Here is a 26,328-nt window from a genome sequence, read left to right as displayed (position 1 = left end):
CCTTGCAAATCTAACCCATGATTTGGTTGTGGACAGCTGAACCTGAACCAGGGATGAACAGCAGTAGTTGGCTGGGTGGCTCTGATCAGGATTTTTTTTTTTTTTTTTTTTTTGGCCTCCTTGGGAGGAGGTGCAGCAAAGGGTATTTAAAGAATACTGATCCTCTTGTATTTTCAGTGTAAGCTTTTGCTTTGCTTGAATGTAGCCTCTGGGCTCCCATTTTTCAAAAGGGGACAGTAAGACTTAACACAGAGTCGAGATCTATTAGGCTCATCTCTTTCTTAACAAAACACTGCTAGTAATCTTAGAGCTCCTTAGCCCTGTTTTGTGAAAACCGTGTTTGCCTGCATAGTGTCGCTGGTGAACATGACTATCAGAGATTATTTCTTCCATTATAGTTTGGAAGTAAGAAAATATGTTTATTAAGTTTGGTAAATCAGGTTTAGAGGGGATAATCCTTCTGGGTGGGCCGGGAAGGCAAGATGAATAGGCCTTTAAAACAGCATAGTTCGAAGTTACTGATATCATTATCTGCTGGAGGTTGCTATAGCAATAACTGGTTTGATTGCCCTGTGCAATTGATGGTACAGGGGAGTACGTGTAAAAGGATCCTGGTAATTTAGCAGAGACTCTCCTGGAACAATATGATTAAACTCCAGTAGAATGAGTGCCAACTTCTTGAAAAGCTCTAGGATGAAGTTGTGTATAGTCCTAGATTAATTAATGATACATTATTATCCTGAATCTATACACTGTCACAAATATTTGTAATGGTGTTTGGATAAAGGTTTTATAACTCTGAAAGTTATTTTTAAAGTGACGAAGTACAAATTTTAAAAAGACGTGCCCCTTTTGATATAGTTTGTGGTGTTTGCATTAATGAGATTAGATTGTGTCTGAAACAGAAGAAAAATGCAACAGATTATACAGAAAACTGTAGGCTGACGGTGTGCAAAGCCTGGAATTTGGAGAGTGGCAGGAAGCTGGAATCTGAACATACGATCAGGGTGGCACATCTTTTGTTATTGCAGGCTGGGTTTTACAAGGCGCTAGGGCCTTCTTCATTAGCACAATCTTGAATAAAATGTGTGCTGCCCCTTTTAATCACTGCTGTAGGTACACAATTGTTTAGAAATGCGGAATGCTAATTTAAGAGCATATGGTCTGAAATGGCTTTAAAGGAATATTTTCCAGTGCCAAAACAAAAACGTGTGTGATTCTCTTGGAGTCTATGCACGAGGGTCTGTTGAAACTTTGGTTCTCGGACTCCTCCCCTTCTTTAACATGGTGCTATTTTCCCCCACCTAGCCAAATTTTAGGGTTTGGGTATGTGTGTTTCAAAACAAAATCCCTAATACTTTCTACAGGTGCTTCGCATCAATTTATGCATCTGTGTAACAGGACAGAAAGCTTTATGTTAGTGTTTTGAATTTCGGCACTTGAGCAGCGGGCTTTTAAAGGGTGAAATTGGCTCCTTTTGGCGTTCCTAGCTCTGACCATGTTCCGCAGACGCTACTCTGCTGCCACCTGGAGGCCCCGTGTGGGCTCTGCATTTAAAGGTAGGTAGGGATCCAGAGAACAGAAGCTGCTCAGGCTGGGTGTCCGAGTGTCCCTCATCCCTGCTCAGGTCAGTTGACATGACCACGTGAAATTGAAGCTGTTATCTTAGCATTTTTCATTATAGGTCTTGTAAGGATTATGAATGCAAGGACAGTAAACTATTGGGGGACATAAATATCTCCTCACTTGTTAGTAAACCCAAGGTTTATGTTAGCAAATTAAAAAAAAAAACCCCATCATGACAGTGAGAGAGTTGACTGCTGTGCTCTGTCCTTGACCTATTGTAATTTTTTAGGAAGTGCAGTCTACTTTGTCTAAGCAAAAACATGAATGAAACTCCTAGCTCTGGTGCCTGGCAGTAAGAAGAGCTTGCGTAAATACTCCCGGAGGTCTGGAGCCTCAGGTGACTTCAATTAATAGGAATGGCTAAGTGGAGTGGCAAATAGCTAGTTAAATCAGGGGGGGTTTCCTCAGAATCAGCGTTGGGGCCGGCCATGGTGGCAGGGCAGCTGAGGGAGGGTTCAGGGGAGGCCGGGGGCCCACGCTGCTGTATGTTAATACAATTGGTGGTAAAGATTCTTAGCCATCTGCCCTTGGTAAGAGTGTCCAACACTTATTTTCCCCAGGCCCCAGCCTGCTTTTGGTGGTTACATGCCAACAACAGTGACTCTTGTTTATGGGCAACTGAGTGGGAAGAGAACCAGTCAGCACCCAGAGAAAAATACCCCGTAAATAAGCCTTCCTGTTTAGCCCAGAACATCCCGACCACTCATATTTCCAGGAAAGCCTTTATTCAGAAAGAGGGCGCTCAGTGTGCCTGTGGCCTGTCCGTGCTCAGCCTGGCATCATCTGTGGTGGGAGCGCAAGGGTTTTGCTAGCACTGTGGGCTTTTAAGGATGCCTGAGGAAAGGCCACAGCTCATCTGGAATGAATTAGGCTCTTTTGAAACATAAAATGTGTGGTATTTGAGGAACTAGACGTGGGATTTCCTCAGGTAGGTACTCGTCATGTCCTTAGAATCCGGGCTATTTTGAAGAGCCTTCGCTCTGTGAGCCGCCTTCCTTCTGAAGCCAGGACATTTGTTTATTTAATGGTGGGGTTTTTTTTTTTTTCCCTCAGGATTTCCTGCAGGAGGTCCGGGGCTTGTTTGCCTCTTGGTCCACATAAAAACTACCTGAGTGTGGTAGTTGGGCTGTCAGATACTCTGCTCGGTGGAGAGGTGATTTTTAAGAAGCTTCATCTAAAAACCTAGCTCCACACGGAGAGTTCCTGGGCTACGCAATTATATCTAGTCATCTAGTTTTTGTTTCCTTTGTTGTCTTTTTTTTTTTTTTAACGTGTATTTATTTTTTGGGACAGAGAGAGACAGAGCATGAACGGGGGAGGGGCAGAGAGAGAGGGAGACACAGAATCGGAAACCGGCTCCAGGCTCTGAGCCATCAGCCCAGAGCCCGACGCGGGGCTCGAACTCCCGGACCGCGAGATCGTGACCTGGCTGAAGTCGGACGCTTAACCGACTGCGCCACCCAGGCGCCCCCTTCGTTGTCTTTTAATGAAAGCTCCCACTGGCTGATCCTGATGAGGATTATTCCTTTTGCAGAGATTAAGAATTTGGTGTCTGGCGGATCATCACCGGAAAAGGAAGACGATGTAAAGGTAACGGGTCTCCTCCCCTCCTTTCTCCTTTCCACGTTTTCTCCACAGCTGAATTAGAAGGGAAGGTCCAGCGGTGACAAAACATTTTAAAAGAACCAAATCTGAAAACAAGTAAAGCCCCAGGGGCATGCCCCAAGTCACATGCAGAGTAACTTGCAATTCAGTTTCCTTTGCAGTCTCTTGATGACCAAAGCTGGCTGGCTTTCTGGGTCGCAGTTGTGGATGCAGGACCGTTGTATGTACATTTTCCGAAATAAGTTTTTCCTTGAAGACTGAGAGCTATGGAGGTTTGCCAGCAGTGTGACAACTGGACCTGAGAGCCAGGCTCCGGGAGTAAAATCACCTGTGGGGAGTGGTCAGGTGTGCTTCAGCGTAGGGCCCGGTCCTTTCCTTAAGGCAGCTCTTCCATAATGCTAATAAGTCCAAGACTAGCTTCCTGTTGATGTGCCGTGATACACGTGACATGTCTTGATTTTTTTTTTCCTGAGATGATACACATGAACAGAATTGTGGCACATTAAGTAATTTTTTAACATCCCTGACTTTATCGATATTTTCCAGCGTGTGGAAAGCCCGGTGGTTCAACCGAAGGAACGCGAAGACCGGGACAGTCTAGACGCGGGTATGTTCTGAAATGCCGCTTTCCCCTGTACTCACAGGAGTACGCCAGTCCTGGGTATGCACGGGACAAAATGAAATCTTCCTTCCTGGGAGCTGTGGCTAGTTTGTGAACACGATGGACGTAAATTTTCCTTGCAGCAACAGTTCTAATATTAGGAGTTGAGAGGTTGAATAATATCCACTTATGATCCTTTAAAAAACAAATCAAGACAAAGCCATGAAGGCTTTTCCTGAGCAGTTGAACTCTGAGCCAGACTCTGTCTCGGGACTCGCACTGTGTTGCTTATGTTGTTACTTCTGTGAGGTGGGCTCCGCTTGCTTCAGGTGAAGTGACGCAGGGGTCCTTGAGAGCAGGTGGTGGAATGGGGACTCCTAACTTCATTCTGCCTGGCCCCGGAATCCCAAGCTTACCACCCTCCCATTTGGATACCCACTTGGGCGGCCCTCGGAGCTGAGCCCCTGTGGTCTTCTCCCTGGCCTCAGGAAAGACCAGATGCTTGTCACTGGGTGCGGAACTTGGCACAAAGAGATCCCTTGGCCGGGTGAATATAGTTTTTCCCGGGGACTGGACATTCTCATCTGTCCACAAGTTCTAGTTCACAAGTCTCTATGGCTTCTCCCCAGATCTCCTTGGCCATCTTCCAATTCTTGAGGGCTAATCTGGACCCCAGGGTTCCGCTTTGAGTTAGAGCCTGACGAAGCAGTGGGAGGCTGGGGGACATACATAACCTGGGCTCTCCGCTGATGTCTCGTCTCGGCCCCTGGGCGGTCTGGGCAGACCTCTGGGGCTCAGTGCAAGGCAGATACGCACCAGCTCTCCCAGTTGGCTTCTTTAGACTCGGCGAAGCCGGGGCAGTTCGCGCACCTGGAAAGCACACAGGCAGAGTAGTGTGAAGTGTTGCGAGGGTGCAGTGGAGGTGCTATTGGCCCCGGTGGCGAAGTGCTCAGGCCGATGGGAAGGGCAGGGAAACGGAGACAGTGCCCAGGGCTGAGTTTAATGGTGAAGGTGGGTGGGCCCGGGAGCCTAGTGGCGCAGGGGTCTCCCTGGAGGCCAGTGGGGTGTTGGCACATTTGGCAGGCACAGGCAGAGCAGTGACAGCAGTTGGGGAGGCGTGAAGAGTAGAACACGGCGAATAGGAAGTACCGTCAGCGTCCGTTGGCTGTGCTGCTGGCAGCTTGGCCGCGAGCCAGACGTGTTTCCAGGGTCTCCCTGAAGGAGGTACTACTGCAGTTGGGGCAGAAACTGAGATTCTTCCGAGCAGTGTGCGCACCTTTACGATTGCTGCCATATAAGGTAAGGGTACTGCTTGACTTGCAGAAGAGGGGACGAGGAAGGAGAAATGAAAGCAAACGTCTCCGTTTAAATGACTGTTGTAGGCCATTAAAGCCAGGATCCTCGCCCTTGCTCACGCGTACAGGATGTCTCATCTACAAATTGCATCATGCCCCCAGGAACGTTAGCTGTGAAGAATGTTTACCAAAACACACGGCTGGTGGGGGAGGACCGTCGGCTGTTACAGGGGTTCAGTAGCAAGAGGAGACTAATTTTCAGCCTTGAAGGCTCCATTCTCACACTGGGGCACGTGCTGGGTTAGAAGACATGTGGTAAGGAGACAGTAGTGGTCTGACCTCATCAGTGTGTTTGGTCAGTCACAACGTTGTGTCGGAGGAGGATTGTAATAAATGCTTTGAGACAAACTTGGACTTTAGGCCAGTGAGTTATGAAAAGGGCCGTGAATGATTGTGCCTATGCTAACGTTTGCTTTTTGTTCGGTTAAATTAAAGTCACCTGACTTGATGCCAAGAAGGCTCTCTTTTAAAAGAGCCTTCTGGGACAGAAGGGGGAAGGAAGCAGTGAGCAATAGTTGGATGGTCAGCCCGAGTCTGGAATCTGAAATGGCTTTTCCCCAAGGTCACTTCCAAACTATTGTGTTATTTTATATGTGCTTACGTTCTGCTCAGTCTGCAAGGACACGCTGATTAATGTGGGGTTGAGATACATGTCTTGGCTGACTTGGATTATTCAAAATAGTATGACGTTAGTTTTGCATGCTCTCATAAACTACAGCAGTGCTGTTCCAGTAGAACTTTCTGTGATGACGGACATGTTTTATATCTACATTGTTTGCAATGGTAGCCAGTAGCCATAGGTCTATTGAGTGTATGGTCTGTGACTCAGGAATTGATATATATACATTTTTAAAAATTTATCGCCCTGGAAATTCCCATTGTATCATTGGCCATCAGAGCATCAAGAATTATACTGGCTGTTAGTTCCTACACTGAAAATGGCTGCTGATTGCAGGGATGATGTCTTGGTTGGGTAACAGCTGGTTAGCTCGTCCAAGCCAGTGCCTCTGAGCCACTCAGAGAGTACTAAGAGGACTTTTGGGAGTGATGGCCCTGCTCTCTGTGGATGCTGTAAGAACCTCCAAGGGGAGGCTCTCAGTTGAAGGGCTGGGATCCAATTCTGTTGCCGTCAGAGTGAAAAGAGGAACTTCTCAACGTGTATTTCCTTCACATTGAGGGCAGGTAGAATGGAGAGAGCGGGCAGAGCATTTGGAGGAAATGGATTGAGAGAACATAGATGAAATGGGCCAATGGAGAAATGAAGAAGGAAGAAAGGGTCCATTTGGCTCAAGTATACAGGACTGAATGTGATTAAGAAATAGAAGCTGGGCGGTGGGTTGCAGCAAGCCCTGTGCTGAGGAGAACGGAAGTGGACAGCGGTGGGGATGCGGGGGGACGTGGGGGGATGGTGAGCCTCAGCCACCCTCCTGGAGCTCCACCTGCACACAAAAATGCATAAAGCATCGCTGCGCCAGCCAGGTTGCACGTGGCATAACCCGTTGCTGTCGTGCAAACTCTACTTTTAAAAGGTTGAATTTGAAAAAATACAACTGCCTGGTTAGAAATCAAGATTTCCAGTGGAAATCTTGTGCTTGAAGACTGTGAAACAAGAGTGCCGGTATCTCAGGTGAATTATAGAAGGTCCTGGAAGAGAACACTCCTGCTAGTCTAGCAAGGGATACTCAAGAGTGTGAGTGAAATTGTGTGTGTCACACCAGATTCGGTGACACTCGCACGGATATGGATTTTTCTGCAATAATTTATCAGCCATGTCCTGCATTGAGCAAAGATTGTTTAAAAATTACAGCTCAAGCTGTAATAGTCACATATTATATGACTATTTAGATGGAAAAAATGGGTAGGCGAACTAGACTTGTTAAAATAAGAACCAGGTGAGCATGTTTTAGCTTTCCTTATGGGACCTGGTTCTAGGGAGGTAGAGATGGAGGGGAGCTCGAGATGGAATTGGCTGGCATCATCGGCCTTGCTTGACAGTCCCAGGACCTTGAATCTCTGGGCAAGAAGCAAAGCCGTTCCAGGTTTGGCTGGCTGGCAGAGAGTGGGCTTCCTGAAGTGCCAGAGAAGACTTGAAATAGAATGTCGTGCCAAGTAGACTTGTGGATAAAATAATCTTTCTAAATTATGGAAGTCGTAAATGCTCACAGTAGAAAAATTTGAAAGCTTATAAAAAGTAGGAAAAGAGAAAAACGCCCCTGGAATTCTCCCACCCCAGAGCAGGTGCCCTTCAACTTGGGTGTATTCCTACCAGTATTTTTATTACACATCCATTTTTTTTACATAGTTGGGATCATGTAAATCACAGAATTCTGTGTTCTGGTTTATTCATTTAACATTATATGCCATAAGTAAGCTCTATTTTAGTAGGTAGCTTAAAATGATCCTGTACTTTTTTTTCCTACACAAAAATGGGTTACTTTTCTAAAATGAAAGGGAAAGTATCGTAGATGATGCCAACAAGTACTTATCAGTGAGAAGAAAAAGGCTTTTTAAAAAAAATTTTTTTTTAAATATTTATTTATTTTTGAGAGACAGAGTGAGACAAAGTGAGACTGGGAGAGGGGCAGAGAGAGAGGGAGACACAGGATTGGAAACAGGCTCCAGTCTCTGAGCTGTCAGCACAGAGCCTGATGCGGGGCTCGAACCCACAGACTGTGAGATCATGACCTGAGCCGAAGTTGGACGCTCAACCGACTGGGCCACCCAGGCACCCCGAAAAAGGCTTTTTTAAATAATATATGTGGTTTGATTTTATAGAGTGACCTGATTTTCATTTTATGCTGAGGCTCGAATCCCATTTAGTCTTGAATAATTCTTGTATCACTTCATTGCTATTACTGTTGTTACTTATATGTAACATGAGAAAAAGAAAACCTTTTAGTTAGTAGGTGTTGGGACTGGGAGGGGTGGATATCAGGGAGACACATGAACCAAAGCTGGTGTGGAAAGAAACCCCACCCAATTACCCATCCCCCCTCCCCCCAAAAAACCCATCCAGACCAATTGTGAAGACAAGGAAGCAGAAATAGACAGAAACAAACAGTAGGAAGTGCGGTGTTTCAGATTGCCTAACCTAGACAGCACAGACTTTCATGACTACAGAAAATACTCAAAAGGAGAAACAAAGGCCTTACCCAGGAAGCTTAGGAAAAAATGTGAGCGAGGGGAACCTGGAAGGAAATGATTGGAAGATCCAAAGGATCAGCCCCTCTAGAACAAAATGTTTGGTGTAATACAAACTTCTTACAGGATCCTCATTTGTGGCTCTATTTGGGAGAGGTCCAGGTCCGTGGATTTCAGTGGTAAGATGCATGGAGGCCATATAGTCATTCATGTTAGTTTGGCATAAACCACCAAATAAGTAGGGCTAATCAGGTTAGTCTTTGGTTTCTTATGTTAACTAAAAGTTTAGAAATGGAATTCAGGTTGCTAAGTTATAAAAGCATATAAAACAGCACTTTTAAGTTGTTTGTGAAAATAGCTTTGAGATGGTTCCAAATGGCGCAGAATCTTAAGATCTAGCACCCATGTCAGTGGAAGCTGGCTGTCTCTTGGCTGTTATTTAATAATAAATGTGTATCTATGTTGAGATCTGAAGAATGTTAAATGAAACATGAAGGAATATTTAAAAAGTGTCAGGGAGAAGGGAGCTTAGCAGAGCTTGTAACCTTCTGAAAAAGAAGTTTTGAAATTTTTGGCAGATCTCTCTCTATGCCCCAAGCTACAGAAGCTTCTGTGGATTCCTTTTTTTAGGCCGGGGATGGGAGGGGTGTGTCATTTCTTTACCACAAGCCAAAGCTTATCAGTGATTTGATTTTTGAAACAAAGGGGCTGGGGCTTTAGATGGACAAATATCCCAGGAAGACCACTGGGGATGCATAGTTATTTGTAAAAACAGACTCATTGTAGTCCTGTTGATTTCAGTGAATTTTTTTTTTTTAACTGTGCTTGTTGAGGTTTTAAACACTGTTTTTGGTAGAAGAATTTACTGACTTACTAGAATTCCGCTGAGTGTATGTAATAAGCTCAATTTGGGTGTTTTACCATGAGTGTTCTGCCTGTTCTCTTTGTGCCTTCACTGTTTGGACACATTCTCCTCGTGGAATGTGAATAAAGCATTGTTCTTTAAATTAGACGATAGGAATATTTATTGGCAGAAATGTATTCCATAAATTAAAGAATTTGGGGAGTTTTAGGTTAATCTATACTATAATCTAGGAAGCATGTACACACTAAAACCTTACTGGAGGTGTAGAGTGTCATGCTGCTTTTCTTTGGATTAAAAAACAAAAACTGTTAAACTGAAAGTCCCAAATCTATCATGAGCCTCATGCTCTGCCGATTAGCTCATAAATATAAAAAAGGGAAAGTAAAAGTGAATGAAGATGAAGAGTTGCATAGGTACTCTGTTACCCTGCGGTTCTAAACTCAGCCTACACATTGGGATTACCTTGGAGCTTTATACTGAAACCTGTGTCCATCCCCATAGAAATCTGACTTACTTGGTCTGGACCGTAGCCTGCACTTAAAGAGTTCTACACGTTCCCCAGGTGATTCTCAATTGTGGCTGGAGGTTGGGAACCATGACATATGTCCTCAGGGGAGCTCTGCTTTCCTTGAATCACCCCTGACTTCCTGGGTTTTCCATATTTTTGGAGTTGGGGAAATGGTGGTTCTACTTTTATTGCAATAGATAGCAAAAGCAATTGATGGAAGCCAATTTGTACTGGGTTTGCAGACTCCCAATGATTATCACCATCAATATCCTCATCGATCTCTGGGGAATGTAAAACCTTTGGGAAAAAAAAAATTACTGAGAAAATTTCCCAATCACTTGAACCTAAATGAGATGGTTAATATTTAAAGATTAATCACTTTAAAATATAAAGAAGGAATCCTGTGATTGTGACTTGCTTTCAGAGTCATTTACTGGACTTTGAGGTGCACAGATGGGGATGAAGGGAATTGTGTTTAGCTCATGTGATAAGGGCTTTACAAGGATGCCTGATGTTTGGCATTAGTACTTATAGTACTAACGGAACTACCTTTTTCTTCCTTTTTGCAAACAAATTTAATTTCTGAAATGTAACTGAGGGAGGGTAAAAAATGGCAGTTTTTTCTCTGAATTCTAAATGTCCTTTTTGTCGTTGCTGTCTTTCATTTTATTTTTTCGTCATGATGGGTATATTCTTTAATCCCCATCTCCTATCCCTGCCCCCCCCCCCCAACCTACCCTCTGGTAATGATCAGTTTGTTCTCTGTAGTTGAATCCGTTTATTGGTTTGTCTCTCACTCTCTTTTTTCCTTTGCTTGTTTTATTTCTTAAATTCCACGTGTAAGTGAGATCACAAGGTATTTGTCTTTCTGTGACTTATTTTGCTTAGTATTATACTCTTTAGCTCTGTGTTGTTGCAAATGGCAAGATTTTCTTATGGCTGAATAATTTTTTATTTTATGCACCCTCTACCCACCCACCCTCCCCCCATCTTCTTTATCCATTCATCAGTTGATGGACACTTGTGCTGTTTCCGTACTTTGGCTATTGTAAATAATGTTGCAATAAAACTAGAAATACATATATCCCTTTGAAGTAGCGTTTTTGTATTTTTTGGGTACTCAATAGTGTGATTACTGGATCATTTTAAATTTCTTGAGGAACTGCCATACTTTTCCAGAATGGCTGTACAAGGTTGCATTCCCACCAACAGTGAACAAGGCCAACACGTTGTTTCTTGTGTTTTTCATTTTACCCAATCTCATAGGTGTAAGGTGGTATCTCATTGTGGTTTAGATATGCATTTCCGTGATGATGAGTGATATTGAACATCTTTTCATGTGTCTGTTGGCTATCTGGGTCTTCTTTGGAGAAATGTCTGTTCATGTCTTCTGCCCATTCTTTTTTTTTTTTTTTTAAATTGGGCTGTTTGTTTTTTGGGTACTGAGTTGTATCTGTTTTTTTATATAGCCTGGATACTAGCCCTTTATTGGATATGTCATTTCCAAATATTTTCTCCCATTTGTAGGCTGTCTTTTAGTTTTGTTAAAGGTTTCCTTTATGCTGCAGAAACTTTTTATTTTGATGTAGTCCCAATGGTTTATTTTTGTTTTTGTTTCCCTTGCCTCAGGAGACATACCTAGAGAAATGTTGCTTTGGCTGATGTCGGAGAAATTACTGCCTGTGCTCTCTTCAAGGATTTGTATGGTTTCAGGTCTCACATTTAGGTCCCTAATCCATTTTGAATTTATTTTTAAATTCAAATGATGTAATAAAGTGGTCGACTTTCTCTTTTCCATGTGGCTGTCCAGTTTTCCTGACACCCTTTGTTGAAAAGACCATCTTGTTCCCATTTACGTATGAATTGTAAATTTTCATTCTCTAAAACAAGATTCTCAACTCCGAATAAACTAAGTGAATAAGTAAATTCCATAGGCTCCATCCCTAAAGATTCTATTTTGATGGTTTAAGTCAAATGATTAGATATAGAATTCAGGCAAAAATAAAATATTAAAGAAAGTAAAACTAATTTATAAAACATGAAAACAAATGAAAACTGGGAAATATATTCTGGAAATACACTTAACATTTTAATAAGAAGAGTTAAAATTCCACCCATAGATTTCTTTCTCTTGTGTTGAAATATTCGAGTATAGCGTATACAGACGTCAAATGTAAAAATTGCTCTCACAGAAGAAACACTGGGCTCTGGGCCTGACAGCAGAGTACGTGTGCTTATGTGAGTTGAGGCTTGGTTTTAATTGAGTACCAGTGGCTAATCCCTTGGAAGGGACTTCAGGGCAATTAAGTAAGAGCTCGTATTGCTGGCATGAAAGCTAACAATTTACTGGGACACACTGCTTTAACTTTCAGAGTGGCTAATTGAGAGGACCCTTTTATGAAACATGGCCCCTTTCTTCCAACATGAGCAAGAAAGCCAACAGAATTTATTCTTCACAGTATGAGATCCTGTGGAAGAATGTATACAGCCAAAATACAGAGAAGTGGTACAACCACAAATTGAATAGGAGACCCAGTAGTAAATCTGTGTCTTTATAATATTTTAAACAAATTTACCTTCACTCTGTGATTTTTTTTTTGATACGTAGAACTTGAGAAGAAAACTGTGAGTAAGCTAGCTGGGTTTCATCCATGCTCTTGAGATCTGTCTGCGGATAAGATTTCTGTGATCCGATTGAGGTAGGCTCACTGAGGTACCCTCAGTTGCACATGAGAGCCTCTCCCTAGGGTTACCTCTTGGGAACCTCTTAATTCCAAAGAGACACTATTTGTTTATGAAAAATTAAAATTAGTTTCAGGATATCATCTTTAATGTTTAATTAGCTCTGTTGGTAACTTCACATAATAACTTAAAAGAAAGTGGAGTTTTAAGCATGACTTGACTTCTCCGTATCTCATTAAGTAAGTGATTCAGTATTTTAGCATGAATTCCACAAACGTTTAATGAACATAGATTCTGTACTTTTTTTTTTTTTTAATTTTTTTTCAACGTTTATTTTTGGGACAGAGAGAGACAGAGCATGAACGGGGGAGGGGCAGAGAGAGAGGGAGACACAGAATCGGAAACAGGCTCCAGGCTCTGAGCCATCAGCCCAGAGCCCGACGCGGGGCTCGAACTCACGGACCGCGAGATCGTGACCTGGCTGAAGTCGGACGCTTAACCGACTGCGCCACCCAGGCGCCCCATAGATTCTGTACTTTACCTCATCCTTTGAAAATGTTTTAAGCTTTATTTTTTAGACTAGCTTCAGATTTACAGAAAAATTGTAAAGATAGTACAGAGAGTTCCCACACGCCCCTCTTCCCCATTAACATCATGTATTATGGTACACCTTTTTTTTTTTTTTAATTTTTTTTCAATGTTTTTTATTTATTTTTGGGACAGAGAGAGACAGAGCATGAACGGGGGAGGGGCAGAGAGAGAGGGAGACACAGAATCAGAAACAGGCTCCAGGCTCCGAGCCATCAGCCCAGAGCCTGACGCGGGGCTCGAACTCACGGACTGCGAGATCGTGACCTGGCTGAAGTCGGATGCTTAACCGACTGCGCCACCCAGTCGCCCCATGGTACACCTTTTTAAAATTGATTGATGCATTATTATTGACAAAAGTCCATACTTTATTTAGATTGCTTTAGTTTTTATCTGATTTCCTTTCTGTGTCCCAGGATCCTATCCAGGATGCATATTGTATTTAGTTACCATGTTTCCTTAGGCTCCTCTTGGCTGTGAGAATTTCTCAGACTTTCCTGGTTTTTAATAATCTTGACAGTTTTAGGAGTACTGGTCAAGTGTTAGGTATAATTTCCCTCAGTTGTTATGTTTCTAAAATTTTTTCCCATTATTAAAATTGGGGGTATGGGTTTGGGGAGGAATACCACAGAGGCAAAATGCCATTGTCATCACCTCATTGGTGTATGCTATCATTACTTTCACTGTTAATGACGACCTTGATTATCTGGCAGAGGTGGGTTTTGTCAGCTTTATTCACTGTAAAATGATTCTTGCCCACTACTCTTTGCACACTATACTCTTTGGAAGGATGTCATGATGTTCAGCCCATACTTAAGGGGTAGCGTGTCATCTGTATACATCCTTGTGTGCTAATAAATAATTTGGAATTCTCCTGCTTGGGGGGCTTATACCCTTCCTTACCTATTTATTCAATCATTTATGTCAGTATAGATTTTTGGATATTTATTGGATACTTGAGGTAATAATCTAGTCCTGCTTTATTGTTCAGAAGTGGTCTCACTCTGGCAATGGAGGAACTCTTCCAGTTGGCTTCTTTGTCCTTTGTACATATTTCTGTCATTGTGGGGTTTTGTTGTTGTTGTTTTAGGGGAGTGAACATACTCTTTAAGATACTCTGATGGTGGATACATGACACTGAATTTGTTAAAACTCAGAGAGCTTAATGGCATACAGAGTGAACTTTAATATGGGCAAATAAAAAAATTAAGTTGGAGGATCTTATGATGGAGACAGAATGTGACAAAACCATTTAATTGTACTAAAAATGTATGAAATGCCTTACTGTAGGGGATGAGGAGAGTTCAGACCTCGATAACTTTGGAAATGGGTAGAGTCTGTAAGATGAAAGGAAAGGAAGCGGTACATAAACATTGTCCTCTAGGTGATGGAATTGTTGGTCCCGGGGATACAGGTTAACAATTATACCACTGTAAAAGTACCCTGGAAATGAACAATTAAGCAAATGGATTATAGATAAGATTGTTATGTTGGAGTGGGAGTTGGTAGATAACCAAGGAGAGGAGGCTAGAATGATCTTTGTGCTAATGAATTAGAGTTGGACACATCAGTATGTACTCATGATTAGTTAACATGGACACGCTTAGTTGCTTATAGAAATATTTGTAGATAAATGTGTATGCATACGTCAGGGCACACATGTAGGTGTCTCCTTATTCTTCCAGTTGACAGGGCCTAGAAGTAACAATACTCTAGTTAGCATAGGTAAGCTGAGCCACCCTTTATTTAAAACTAGGATTCTCCATTCTGTTTTGTGGGAATTTTAGCTTTAGAACTATGGCATGGATAGATTTAAGTTTGCATTAGAACTGATTGTTTAAGTCTTTTGCCCATTTTATATCTCCTAGTTAACGTTTGGACATGCAAATAATCATATGAAAGTCCATAGAAGAATAAGTTGAACTTTGAATGTTAAAATTGGCTTTAAAAAGTAGGTTTGAAAAAAAAAATAAAAATAAAAAGTAGGTTTGTAAATAAGTTTGTGGCACATAAGAAACTTTTTTGGGGAGATTTGGGAAAATTGGAATTGGAAAATTACCAGAAAAAACCTAAAATGTACATGTCGCTCTCCCTAAGTGTCGCGGCTCTTTCTATCATGAAGGATTCCTTTGTCCTGAGGCTATGACAAGAAACTTGACTATCTGTCCACCCTTGCTCTGTCCAGCCTCGTGGCTCATATCCTTGCTTTTCCCACCCCTAGGACCTCTCACATCCAGTGTCCACAGCTGCCTCTCCATAATAGAGTCAAAATTCCTCATAATTCATTGTTCAGAAAAACCAAGTGCTTATACTTTTTTCCTTTTAGGTTATGCCAAGGATTTCAAGGTCTAAAACAAAAATAGATCCACCAAGAGTCTTTTTTTTTTTTTTCCTTAAGAGTATCATCGGGATAGAAATTGATCATTTTAGCCTTATTAACTGCTAGGGGAAGCATTGACAATATAATTCTTTTTTTTTTAAAAAATGTATGTATGTATGTATTCATTTAAATATAATTTATTGTTAAATTGGCTTCTATAAAACACCCAGTGCTCATCCCAACAAGTGCTGTTTCAAAGGGAACATGCACCCCCGTGTTGATAGCAGTACTATCAACAATAGCCAAAGTATGGAAAGAGCCCAAATGTCCATCAATGGATGAATGGATAAAGAAGATGTGGCATATGTATACAATGGACTATTGCTTGGCTACCAAAAAGAATGAAATCTTGTCATTTGCAGCTATGTGGATGGAACTGGAGGGTATGATGCTAAGTGAAATTAGAGAAAGACAAACATCCTATGACTTCACTCATATGAGGACTTGAAGAGACAAAACAGATGAACATAAGGGAAGGGACACAAAAAGAATATAAAAACAGGGAGGGGGACAAAACAGAAGAGACTCATAAATATGGAGAACAAACAGAGGGTAACTGGAAGGGGTGTGGGGGGGGATGGGCTAAATGGGTAAAGGGCACTATGGAATCTACTCCTGAAATCATTGTTGTACTATATGCTAATTCATTTGGATGTAAAGTAAAAAATAAAATTAAAAAAATAGTAAAAAAAAAATTAAAAAAACCCTATTTATTTATTTAAATATAATTTGTCAAATTGGCTTCCATAAAACACCCAGTGCTCACCCCAACACGTGCCCTCCTCATTGCCCATCACTCACTTTCCCCTCCCTGCCCCCCACCCATTTGTTCTCTACATTTAAGAGTCTCCTATGGTTTGTCTCCCTCCCTCTCTGTAACTTTTTTTTCCCCTTCCCCTCCCCCATGGACTTCGGTTAAGGTTTCTCAGGATCCACATATGAGTGAAAACATATGCTGTTTTTCTCTGTCTGACTTATTCCATTTAGCATAATACCCTCCAGTTCCATCCACATTGCTGCAAATGGCCAGATTTCATTCTTTGTCGTTACCAAGTACTATTCTGTTGTAAATATAAACCACATCTCCTTTATCCATTCATCAGTTGATGGGCATTTGGGCTCTTTCCATAATTTGGCTATTGTTGCGAGTGCAGCTATAAACATTGGGGTACAAGTGCCCCTAGGCATCAGCACTCCTGTATCCCTTGGGTAAATTCCTAGCAGTGCTATTGCTGGGTTACAGGGTAGTTCTATTTTTAATTTTTTGAGGAACCTCCACACTGTTTTCCAGAGTGGCTGCACCAGTTTTCATTCCCACCACCAGTGCAAGAGGGTTCCCGTTTCTCTGCATCCTCTCCAGCATCTATAGTCTCCTGATTTGTTCATTTTAGCCACTCTAACCGGCGTGAGGTGGTATCTGAGTGTGGTTTTGATTTGTATTTCCCTAATGGAGTGACATTCAGCATCTTTTCATGTGTCTGTTGGCCATCTGGATGTCTTTGGAAAAGTGTCTATTCGTGTCTTCTGCCCATTTCTTCACTGGATTATTTGTTAAAAAAAACCTGTATTTATTTTGAGAGAGAGTGTGTGAGTGGGGGAGGAGGGAGACAGAGAATTCTAAGCAGCCTCCATGCTGTCATCACAGAGCCCAACCTGGACTTGATCTCAGCGACTCTGAGATCATGACCTGAGCCAAAGCCAAGAATCAGACACTAACCGACTGAGCCACCCAGGTGCCCCTGACATGGTAATTCTTGAATATGTTGCTTCATGTAGAAAAGTGCTTTCCTGTCCTAAGTGTTCTGGATATTTTCTTCTTACACTATATGTGGAGATTGTCCTAAAACAAGTAATGTCATCCTGATGGATTTCTAGGGTATACCCAGTTTTTCCCCTTAGTACGGTGATAAAAAAGCTTTTGAAAGGGCATGCAGGTTTTTTACTCAAATAAGTCAAGGTAATTAAGGTAGGCAAGAAATAAAAAGTACTCTTATATATAAAATAAGATGGCTTTAGGAAATGGTGGCATCCTAGAATTCTAATTTATGGTAACAGTGTTTGTCCCATGCTCCCAGTAGATGTCTGTTTTATAGGAAATCAATTTTATGGGCTCTGTTTATACACAATACAGAAGTAGAGAGAAAAATTGTAATTCAAATGTCTGGCTGGCTCCACTCATGATGCCATGTCCCTGAGTGTGACACTGCTGATGTGAATGTCCTGTGCCACTGTCCTTCTCAGAGCACATCTTGAGCCCATGGATAGGAGCTGTGCTTTGAAAGATCCTTATTTTCTGTATAGCGTGGCTTCCCAGTAAGAGCCAAGCATTTCACTTCGTGCATAACCAGAGTCACAATGTTCTCCAACAAAGAACTGCTTGTGTTGAACGCCAACAGATGACACGGTGCCTTCTAAAGGATTTTGAGGAAGATTCTGACCATCCCAGGCTCCATTACATTGCCTCTTCTGGCTGAAGTGCGCCAGGGTAGGCTTGTCCTGACATTAGGGGTTTTTGCCTCCAGTTCTTTGTGTTTTTTAATGACTTTCCCCCAGAATGCTGTCTAGCCGTGTTAGAAACTGTGGTCTCTGGTGGTTAGACAATGGAGCATAATAGGAAAAAAAAAATCTTCCTTCTCTTTCCGTCGTGGTATGATTGTCTGGGAACTTCTTTGCACGTTAGCATGTCTCACCTTAAGAGTCTAAATGCTCTGCTGGCTGAGCTAGCCAGGTACGCTGGCAGGTCTCAGTTTAGAAAAAGCTATCACTCCGGAGGTAAACATAAGAATACTTCAGTGTCTATAATGTAGAAGAGAAATACAGCGAAAGGGAAACTTTATTTAATATTTAAGAGAACGTAATGAAAACTTAAGTTCTTTACTATTGCCCCATTTGATTCTCACAACTCTTTGTAGTATGGACGTTATGACCTCCTTTTGTATGAAACAAGTGAGGGTCGGAAAGTAACGTGGTTAGGGCTGCTAAATAAGTGACAGAGCCACTGTCTAAGCCTAGATACATAATGGCTCCCCAAAGCCATGGTTTTTCTTTTCAGCTTCTGACTGCTTAAGAATATGAGTATGACACGGGGCACCTGGGTGGCTCAGTCAGTTAAGCGTCCCACTTTGGCTCAGGTCATGATCTCACGGTCCGTGAGCTCGAGCCCCGCGTCGGGCTCTGTGCTGACAGTCCAGGGCCTGGATCCTCTTTCGGATTCTGTGTCTCCCTCTCTCTCTGCCCCTCCCATGCTCATGCTCTGTCTCTATTTCTCAATAATAAATAAACATTAAAAAAAAATAAAAAAAATTAAAAAAAAGAAAATGGGTATGACACAGCTCTCGCACTCCAGGAATTTTGGGGCTTATTGGAGGATGAGAAAATTGTACAAATATTATAATTCAAATCAAAATATAAATACCCTCTGAGGAAGATTAGTTTTACCAAGATTGAAAGGTAGGTGGCATGCCGTCATGACACGAGGAGAATGAAGGGAAGCTTCCCTTCTCTGTGGGTCTTGCAGAGAGCCGAAACTTCAGCAGCATCTGCCCTACATGTTTGTCACCCAGTGGAGGTAATTTTCTAAACAAAGGATTTTCTAATTACAGGAGACACAGTAAGGCTGATGAAATCATTCACACCCTGGCATCATAATAGTTGTATGATAGCGGGTGAGAAAGTGGCCCTTGGGGGACCTACCATTGAATTCCTCCACCTGCAGTTGGAATCAGCCAGAGAAAGCAAAGAATTTAAGCCATTGAATGTGAACGAGATCTAAATAACATCTTGAATTGATTTAAATGCAGTCATATTGGTATAACAGGGGACAAAGTTGAGTACTCCAGGACACAGGATAAATGACCCACATTTGGGAGAAGTTCTTTGGTGATCAAGAAGATGAACTGGCCCAAAAATAGAGGGAAGCAAACAATATTTTCTCTTTCATTTTATGTGTTAACTCAATGTTATATAGCTGGTCAGTGGCAGTAATTTCATTCTTTAAAAATATTGGTGCATCAAATAAGAATAGAAAATATCGTTAGGCTTCTCACATGTATTTTTTGGGTAGTTCTATTTTATTGTCAGAATAATTTTCATATCAATAATCAAGTGATAAGTAATTGGTCACCAAGGACTGTGCTTTGGGGAAAACTAGATTAAGATGGATCTACTTGGCATCTCAGCTACTAGAAATGTGTTTTACAAAGACTTTATCATATTTCTCTTGGGATTGTCCTGAATTTCTTCTTATCTGTCACCAATGGTCAAGAAGGGAGCAGCTCTAGTAGTTTGTTGACCCGGGATTGATCCTGGTTAAGTGGCTCTAAAACTTAACCACGCATGGCAAATGAGAAAGATAATATTATTTCCTGGTCCAACACTTTCATTTCAGTTTGATGATTGTCTGAACAGGTGGACGTTCCCGTTCTTTGGTCTGCAGACCTCTCTGAGGCATCCAAGGATCTATGTACATCCGAAGTATTGCCCGGAACCTTGGAGAACAGTGGGCTTTGTCCATTCACCAGTACTGTTGTTTTATTTTGTCAAATAAAGATACTATTGTGATGAGTAAAACACAACGATACTTTAAAACACTTAACATAAAGCTACAGGAAGTCTTGTGAAGCTACCTATTTTCTGTGGCGTAGGGAATATGGTCAATGGTACTATAATAGCCTTGTATGGTAGCTACAGATAGTAGACCTACTGAGCATAACAAGAGTGTTCATTCAGTCTTCTACACCTGAAACTAATATAACATTGTGTATCACCTACAGCTGATTTAAAAAAAAATTTTTAAATACATATTTTCAATCAGGATATTAAACATACTACAGAATGACATGTAAAGCTTCTCTATCCACAGGTTAAGTAAGTGTACATCATTCATTCATCATATGCCCACAGTGTCCCTGGCACGTTTCTAAGGTTTAAAACGTAGAGAATGAATAGAAACACTCACCTTCAAGATTTTATTTTCTTGCTCAAGATCCATGTGGACTAAAACTCTCTTACCTGGTACAAGGCTTGAGAATAATTTATTCTTAGAATTGCACCTAGCTAATTAAGAGAAGTATTTTTCAAATAAAAGGCCACGAAGTAAAACATGTATTAATGTTTATTTTGACTCCGTTGTAATGCTTACAACTGTCTCCTAGTTGCATTTTGTTATATTTGTATGTGGTATTTATGTAGCAAACCATATAAAAACACAACCGCGATTCATGTAATTCTAATTTGATTTGAATTGGAAATTAAGTGGTTTCTCCCCTTGATCCAGTTCCATCTGGCCCTCTCACCTACTCCCCACCCAATCAGACGGGATTAGCTATTATGGAACAGATTACGCATCTCTTTCTGACAGCGTGGCATGATCAAGTCAACAATTTGGGAATTAATTGTGGTGAAAAGGAATATTAATTACGACACCTATTGCTATGCTTCAGATCTGCAGAGTCATGCAGGCCTTCATATCGTTTCCACAGTCTTAGTTTATTTGGGTGGCACATGACATCACAAAAGAAAACACACCATTTCCTGCTATCAATAATACAAAATAAATGCTTAGAAGAGGCTCCCCTCTGAGACTTGGCGTGTGTTTTTTTTTTTTTTCTGCCACAGCTCTTGGCTGCTTTGCTTGAACTTCTGTGGGTCCCATGTATCGGTGTGCTTGTGGACAGCCGGGAAGTGACTTTGCGTAGTGTTCGGTTTAGGTGGAGGTGGTGATGGGCTTGTACTGAATGCTAATTACCAGAGGCTCGTTAAGCGGAACCTGTAGGAACTCTTGGTTTGTGGTAACTTAGTCACTAGCTCTGTTGAGAGGGACTGTAGGGTTAGAGCCAAGCTCTAAAGGTACCCCAATCCTTAAGATTGAAGCCAAACTTAGTGACAGCTGAAGAATGCCCCAATTGTGCTGAACACTAGTAGAGGACTTGGCATGTATTTAATGAGTAGAATTGTCTGTAACAGTAAAAGCTTCCAGCTGCTGTAGCATTAAAAGTGTAGGGAGACTAGATTGTTAAATGAATTATCAGAGTTGTTTCGGCCCTCGAATCTGAAAATCTGCCGACACTGTCAATGCTATGAAAGAACAGATTGCTCTGGAAAACTCCTCGCCTTGAGTGTGATGGCTTTTATTTGCCTGTGTACTGAGCTCTCTGGCTGTCCACACTTGTAAACCTCAGTCTTTACATCACTGTGCAAGGTGGCTTTTCTGTAAACGATACTCCAGCTCCAGAACAAAACAAGTGCATTTGGAGGCTTTTCTTGAAGCACAGGCCGCTCTCTTTGAATTCACTTACCTTTCTTCTTAATTTCCATTTCCAGCCACAAGAAGAGGGGAGTTAATGATTCATTTGCTCCCAGTGACCTTTTGAATAACTGGACTGTGATGTACCAGTACAACCCTTAGCTGCCTCTCTCCCTTTTCACTTCCTTCGTTTGGCTTTAATATTTACAGCCTCCTTCTCAGTCTACATGCCTGGACGCCTGAAGGAAGCAAAACGTTTATTGCCTCTCCCTCCCCGTGTTCGGGAGCTTTTCACCCAGCCCCATTCCTTCCTTTGACATCACACGGTAGACTCGCCTCCTGGCGGGGGACGCCCACAGTTCTTCCTGAGTCTCTCCTGTTGAATCTGTTGATTTAAGCAAAACAAAAAGATGGATTCGGACTCGGACTCCCCCTTTAACTACTCATGGCCTTCCTTCCCCAAAATGAAGATTCGGCGGAGGGCGTCCAAGCAAGGTAGATCCCGGAATGTTTTCTTTCCCTCAGAGCCACGCCAGGGGTTTTCGTATTCTTACCTTTCTTTTCCTCATTGCTTTGCCAGACTGTTGTCTGATGAACTGCAAGTTTATACATGTCTTTATAAAACTCGAACTCTCAAAATACTTTGCAGATAGGCTTCTGAGGTAAACCTGCTGGTTCTTAGGTTCCTTTCACTTTGACTCTGCCTTTGTGCTGAATTATGCACGTGCACTTCTCTTTTTTAAAAAAAAGTGCGCGGGGGGGGGGAGTTTAGTACAAGGTAACTGTTTCAGACTCACTTTATCGGAGTTACCTTGGAGTTACCTTGAGAGTGGAGAGTCCTGTTGATTTAAAGAACTGTGTACATATTCAGTATCCAGTTTCTGCTTCTTTGGTGTTTGTTTTCAAGTGGGTGGTTTTTTTGTTTGTGTTTGTTTTTAATTCTTTACCTAAGAAAAGTGTTCCATTTTATACTGTTGATTTTATGGTCGTTCTAAGAAAGGGATTTTAAGGAAGCGATTTAAACAAGAAAGCCTGTGTATCTCCAGGGGATATAGTCCTACATTAAAAAGTTTATTAGTAATTACCAAGAGTACAAAACGCTTTACTGTCGGAGGAAAAGTCATTTCTTTGTAGCATGATTAATAACGCAGTCAGTTTATACCACTTATTCCCCCTTGCAACTCATTCTTATCGTACAGTCCTTGGAAATCAAGGGACAAGTTAGTGTTAGGGTGCAGTGAGGTATCCTGAGTATTTACTGCACCATCCCCGGCCCTGTTGTTTTCTGAGGTTTACCAGAGCAGGAAAGGTAGTCCTGCATTCTGCCCCTTATCTTATGTGGGGAGTTATGTGGTTATGTTTTTAATTCAAGGACAAGGGAACATTTTCATGAGCTTGAAGGCAGAAGAGATGTTTCTGAAAGTGGACTGTCCCTGTAGCATTGTTAGGGAGCAGAATTCTGTATTCTCTAGAACAGGATGACCTACGGAATCACCCTGGGCGAATTTTTGCTGAGAAAAATGGAGGCTGGCAGTTGTCAACATAGCTGGTTTGCCTCAAGGACCTTTTTCCTTCTAAAATAAAATAGAGGGGTGATGTGTGTGTGTGTGTGTGTGTGTGTGTGTGTGTGTCCCCTTTCTCTTTGGCTGGGGTCAAGGCCACCCCCAGGATTAACATTGGTTAGGCATCCAGGGATGGTAGAAAGCCTCAACCTTAACAAAGTCCCCTTACGGCTCTGCTACCATCCTTGAAAATCTCGTACTGGGGACTTAAAAACCGTTGTACAGGGGCGCCTGGGTGGCTCAGTCGGTTAAGCGGCCGACTTCGGCTCAGGTCATGATCTCGCGGTCCGTGAGTTCGAGCCCCGCGTCGGGCTCTGTGCTGACAGCTCAGAGCTTGGGGCCTGTTTCAGATTCTGTGTCTCCCTCTCTCTGACCCTCCCCCGTTCATGCTCTCTCTCTGTCTCAAAAATAAATAAACGTTAAATTAAAAAAAAAAAAAACTGTTGTACAACATTCCACTTTTCTGTTTGAGTTTTAAAACTTAATTTCTTCTTTGGGGCAAGGGACCATGATAAATGCAACTTACCATTAAATCGTTCAGGAGGAAAAACTTTACCTAAGAGAGAACACAAGCACGTGCATGTAAAAGCAAGCTCAGGAACATACAGAAAATGGAGTAAAATGTTAACAATAGGTAAATCTGGGTAACGATAATATAATGGTGTTCTTTGTGCTATTTTTCTAACTTGTCTGGAAGTTTGAAATTACTTCCAAATAATTAAAAAAAAATGTTTTTAATGTTTATTTTTGAGAGTGACAGAAACACAGACAGAGTGAGCTGGACAGGGGCAGAGAGACAGGGAGACACAGAATCCAAAGCAGGCTCCAGGCTCTGAGCTGTCAGCACAGAGCCCAATGTGGGGCTCCAACTCACAAACTGTGAGATTATGACCTGAGCCGAAGTCAGATGCTTAACTGACTGAGCCACCCAAGCGCCCCCCACCACCCCGAATAATTTTTTTATAAACTTCTAAATTACTTAAAGTGGGGAGATACACTATGTCATTAATTCTTTGGAGCGTTACTCTGGTATGGTGAGAACTGCTTGAAGGCAGGTTGCTGTTCTGTAGGATTATTAGATCTTTGTGCTCATTTAACCTCGTTCCAGCTTGGGGAATAATCTTCGTATGTTTTTGTGCCTGGCAGACTGAGTGGATGTCTGTGTTTCTGGGGACCTGCATAGCCTCACAACCGGGAGAGATGTGGGATTAATGATGAGGAGGCCGGTGGAGAAGTTTGTGAGTCCCCTGGGGGTGTATGTCACACATTAATCACACTGCCCTTTGAAATCTAAAATTGGAACACAGCCAGTGTGAGGTACAGCAAAAAGTCACAACATAGCTATGTTAAACTATATTAAACTCAGTTAAAGTGAAAGCTGGTACTTGGGATTCGAGAATCATAAACTATTTGCAGATAATAAATGACAAGTGGAAATAAAATTGATAGCAGAGAATCGTCTGTGTCTCCTGCTTGCTTTTTTCATTAAATGATGATGGCCGATGGGCGCCTGGGTGGCTGAGTTGGTTAAGCATCCAACTCTTGATTTCAGTTCAGGTCATGATCTCATGGTTTGTGAGATCACGTACCCATGTCGGGCTCTGTGCTCTTAGTGCAGAGTCTGCTTGGGATTCCTTCTGTGCCTTTCCCCTGCTTGTGCATGTGTGCATGTTCTCTCTCTCTCTCTCTCTCTCTCAAAATAAATACACTTAAATGATGACGGCCTAGTTGTGAAGAGTGGGTTTGGTCACACTGCAGTGTTGGCTCGACAGAGTCCCAGAACCATATGCCTTAGAGGTGAGCTGGTCTCCCTGCCTCGTTTTCTAAATGAGGGTTATGGGCCCAAAGAGGTGAAGTGATGGAGAATTATGTGCTCAACAGGCATTTCCAGAATAGCAGGCATTGTTGTAGAAGGTGGGGCAAAGTGGTGAACCCGACAGGCACTGTCCCTGCTTACAGGGATCTTAGCACTAAGGATGGATGGCACATCTCACAACACCTGGGCATGCTATGTCTGTATACTGGAAGAAACACCAGGAAACTGGATTTTTTTCAGCCCAGTGGCCTGTTTGTGCCGGAACTGTGGTCTCTGGTCTCTTGTAGGGTGGCCTAATTATCATCGGTCTTTAAAACTAAGGTGGCTTGTATTTCTTGCTCTTTCTTCTAGTTATCACCGACATCATTCTTAGAAGCTAAGTTCTGGTCACTTGGGAAGTCAGGAAGGAGGTTTGGAGACTTGGGATTTCTGCCTTATTAGCAAACCTCTCGTATTTTGTTGGTAATACTGTTTTTTTTTTTTTTTTTTGGTAAATATTTATTTTGAGATAGAGTGCACAAGCAGGGAAGGAGCAGAGAGAGAGAGTAGAGAGAGAGAGAGAGAGAAAGACCTAGAATGTGAAGCAGGCTCCAGGCTCTGAGGGGTCAGCACAAAGCCCGGTGCAGGGCTTGAACTCGTGAACCATGAGACCATGACCTGAGCCGAAGTTGGCTGCTTAACCAAGTGAGCCACCTAGGCACCCCAGAAATATTCTCATTTATTCACTCTGATTTCTCTGTCCTGATCCCCCTAGTTAGTATTCTGTCTTTTAACACTCCATCTTGTCCTTATTATCACCATTCTCTAATAGACACACATACACATTCCTGGCTTGTTTAGAGAGCTGGGAAAATAGAGAAGGTTTGGTAAAAACAGGAAAGCGAGATGAGCAGAAACCCACCAATCCCTACATCCACTAAAAAGTGAGTATAGTGCTTTCTTCCCCTCATGCTGCCAGCATGGAAGAGAAAAGGACTAACGTAGAAGCAGTACCTTTGGAAATGGCCACGTCTAGAAGGGAATGTGACGGCGTAAGCGGAGGGTGCGAGCGTTTAAAAAACAAGCTGCCTCAGAAGTATCCTGGGATTCTTGAAAGTTGCCCCTTGTCATTTCATGGCCGGGACAGGCTGTACTGGGAGCCGTGTGGTTAATGATTGGGGTGGGCTAGAATCCTTGACCGTTCTGCTTCAGAGACTCGCGGAATGCCTGGACTCTTGTTTCGTTGGTTTCGGTAGGAGATTGAACCAAGGAAATTAATGTTTATAAATCAAAGGTGAAAAAATCCAGGGATTGGACCTTACCTAAGTTAACCATAATTATTCTTCAGTCTGTAAGATGTATTCTTTAATTCGCAT

At 42.2% G+C, this 26,328-nt stretch overlaps 1 protein-coding gene and 1 long non-coding RNA gene across 6 annotated transcripts in view; one reads left to right on the top strand and one right to left on the bottom strand.

Annotated features, from left to right (window-relative positions):
- The window catches only part of ARHGEF28 (Rho guanine nucleotide exchange factor 28), a 317,945-nt gene that overhangs the window by 171,162 nt on the left and 120,455 nt on the right, over window positions 1–26,328 (top strand). For 3 of the 5 annotated variants that reach the window (XM_040450934.1, XM_040450917.1, XM_040450938.1), the window contains exons 8-9: window positions 3,161–3,216; window positions 3,778–3,838. The exons of 1 other annotated variant lie outside the window; for it this stretch is intronic. In XM_040450934.1, the coding sequence (XP_040306868.1) occupies window positions 3,161–3,216; window positions 3,778–3,838 (117 nt within the window). Of the gene's footprint in view, window positions 1–3,160; window positions 3,217–3,777; window positions 3,839–21,975; window positions 22,091–26,328 lie in introns of those variants that run through there. One more of the 5 variants, XM_040450936.1, reaches the window with a different exon arrangement.
- On the bottom strand, window positions 20,447–22,715 carry LOC121014565 (uncharacterized). The gene is made up of 2 exons (XR_005783274.1): window positions 22,150–22,715; window positions 20,447–21,980 (listed from the first exon to the last, which is right to left on the bottom strand). It is a non-coding gene; the product is annotated as an uncharacterized LOC121014565 (long non-coding RNA).

This window comes from Herpailurus yagouaroundi, unplaced genomic scaffold, assembly GCF_014898765.1.
Source record: "Herpailurus yagouaroundi ecotype Mexico unplaced genomic scaffold, PumYag 29, whole genome shotgun sequence".
NCBI classification, from domain to species: domain Eukaryota; kingdom Metazoa; phylum Chordata; class Mammalia; order Carnivora; family Felidae; genus Herpailurus; species Herpailurus yagouaroundi.
Note: the sequence above shows the minus strand (reverse complement) of the source record. Positions and strands in the feature narration are given on the sequence as shown.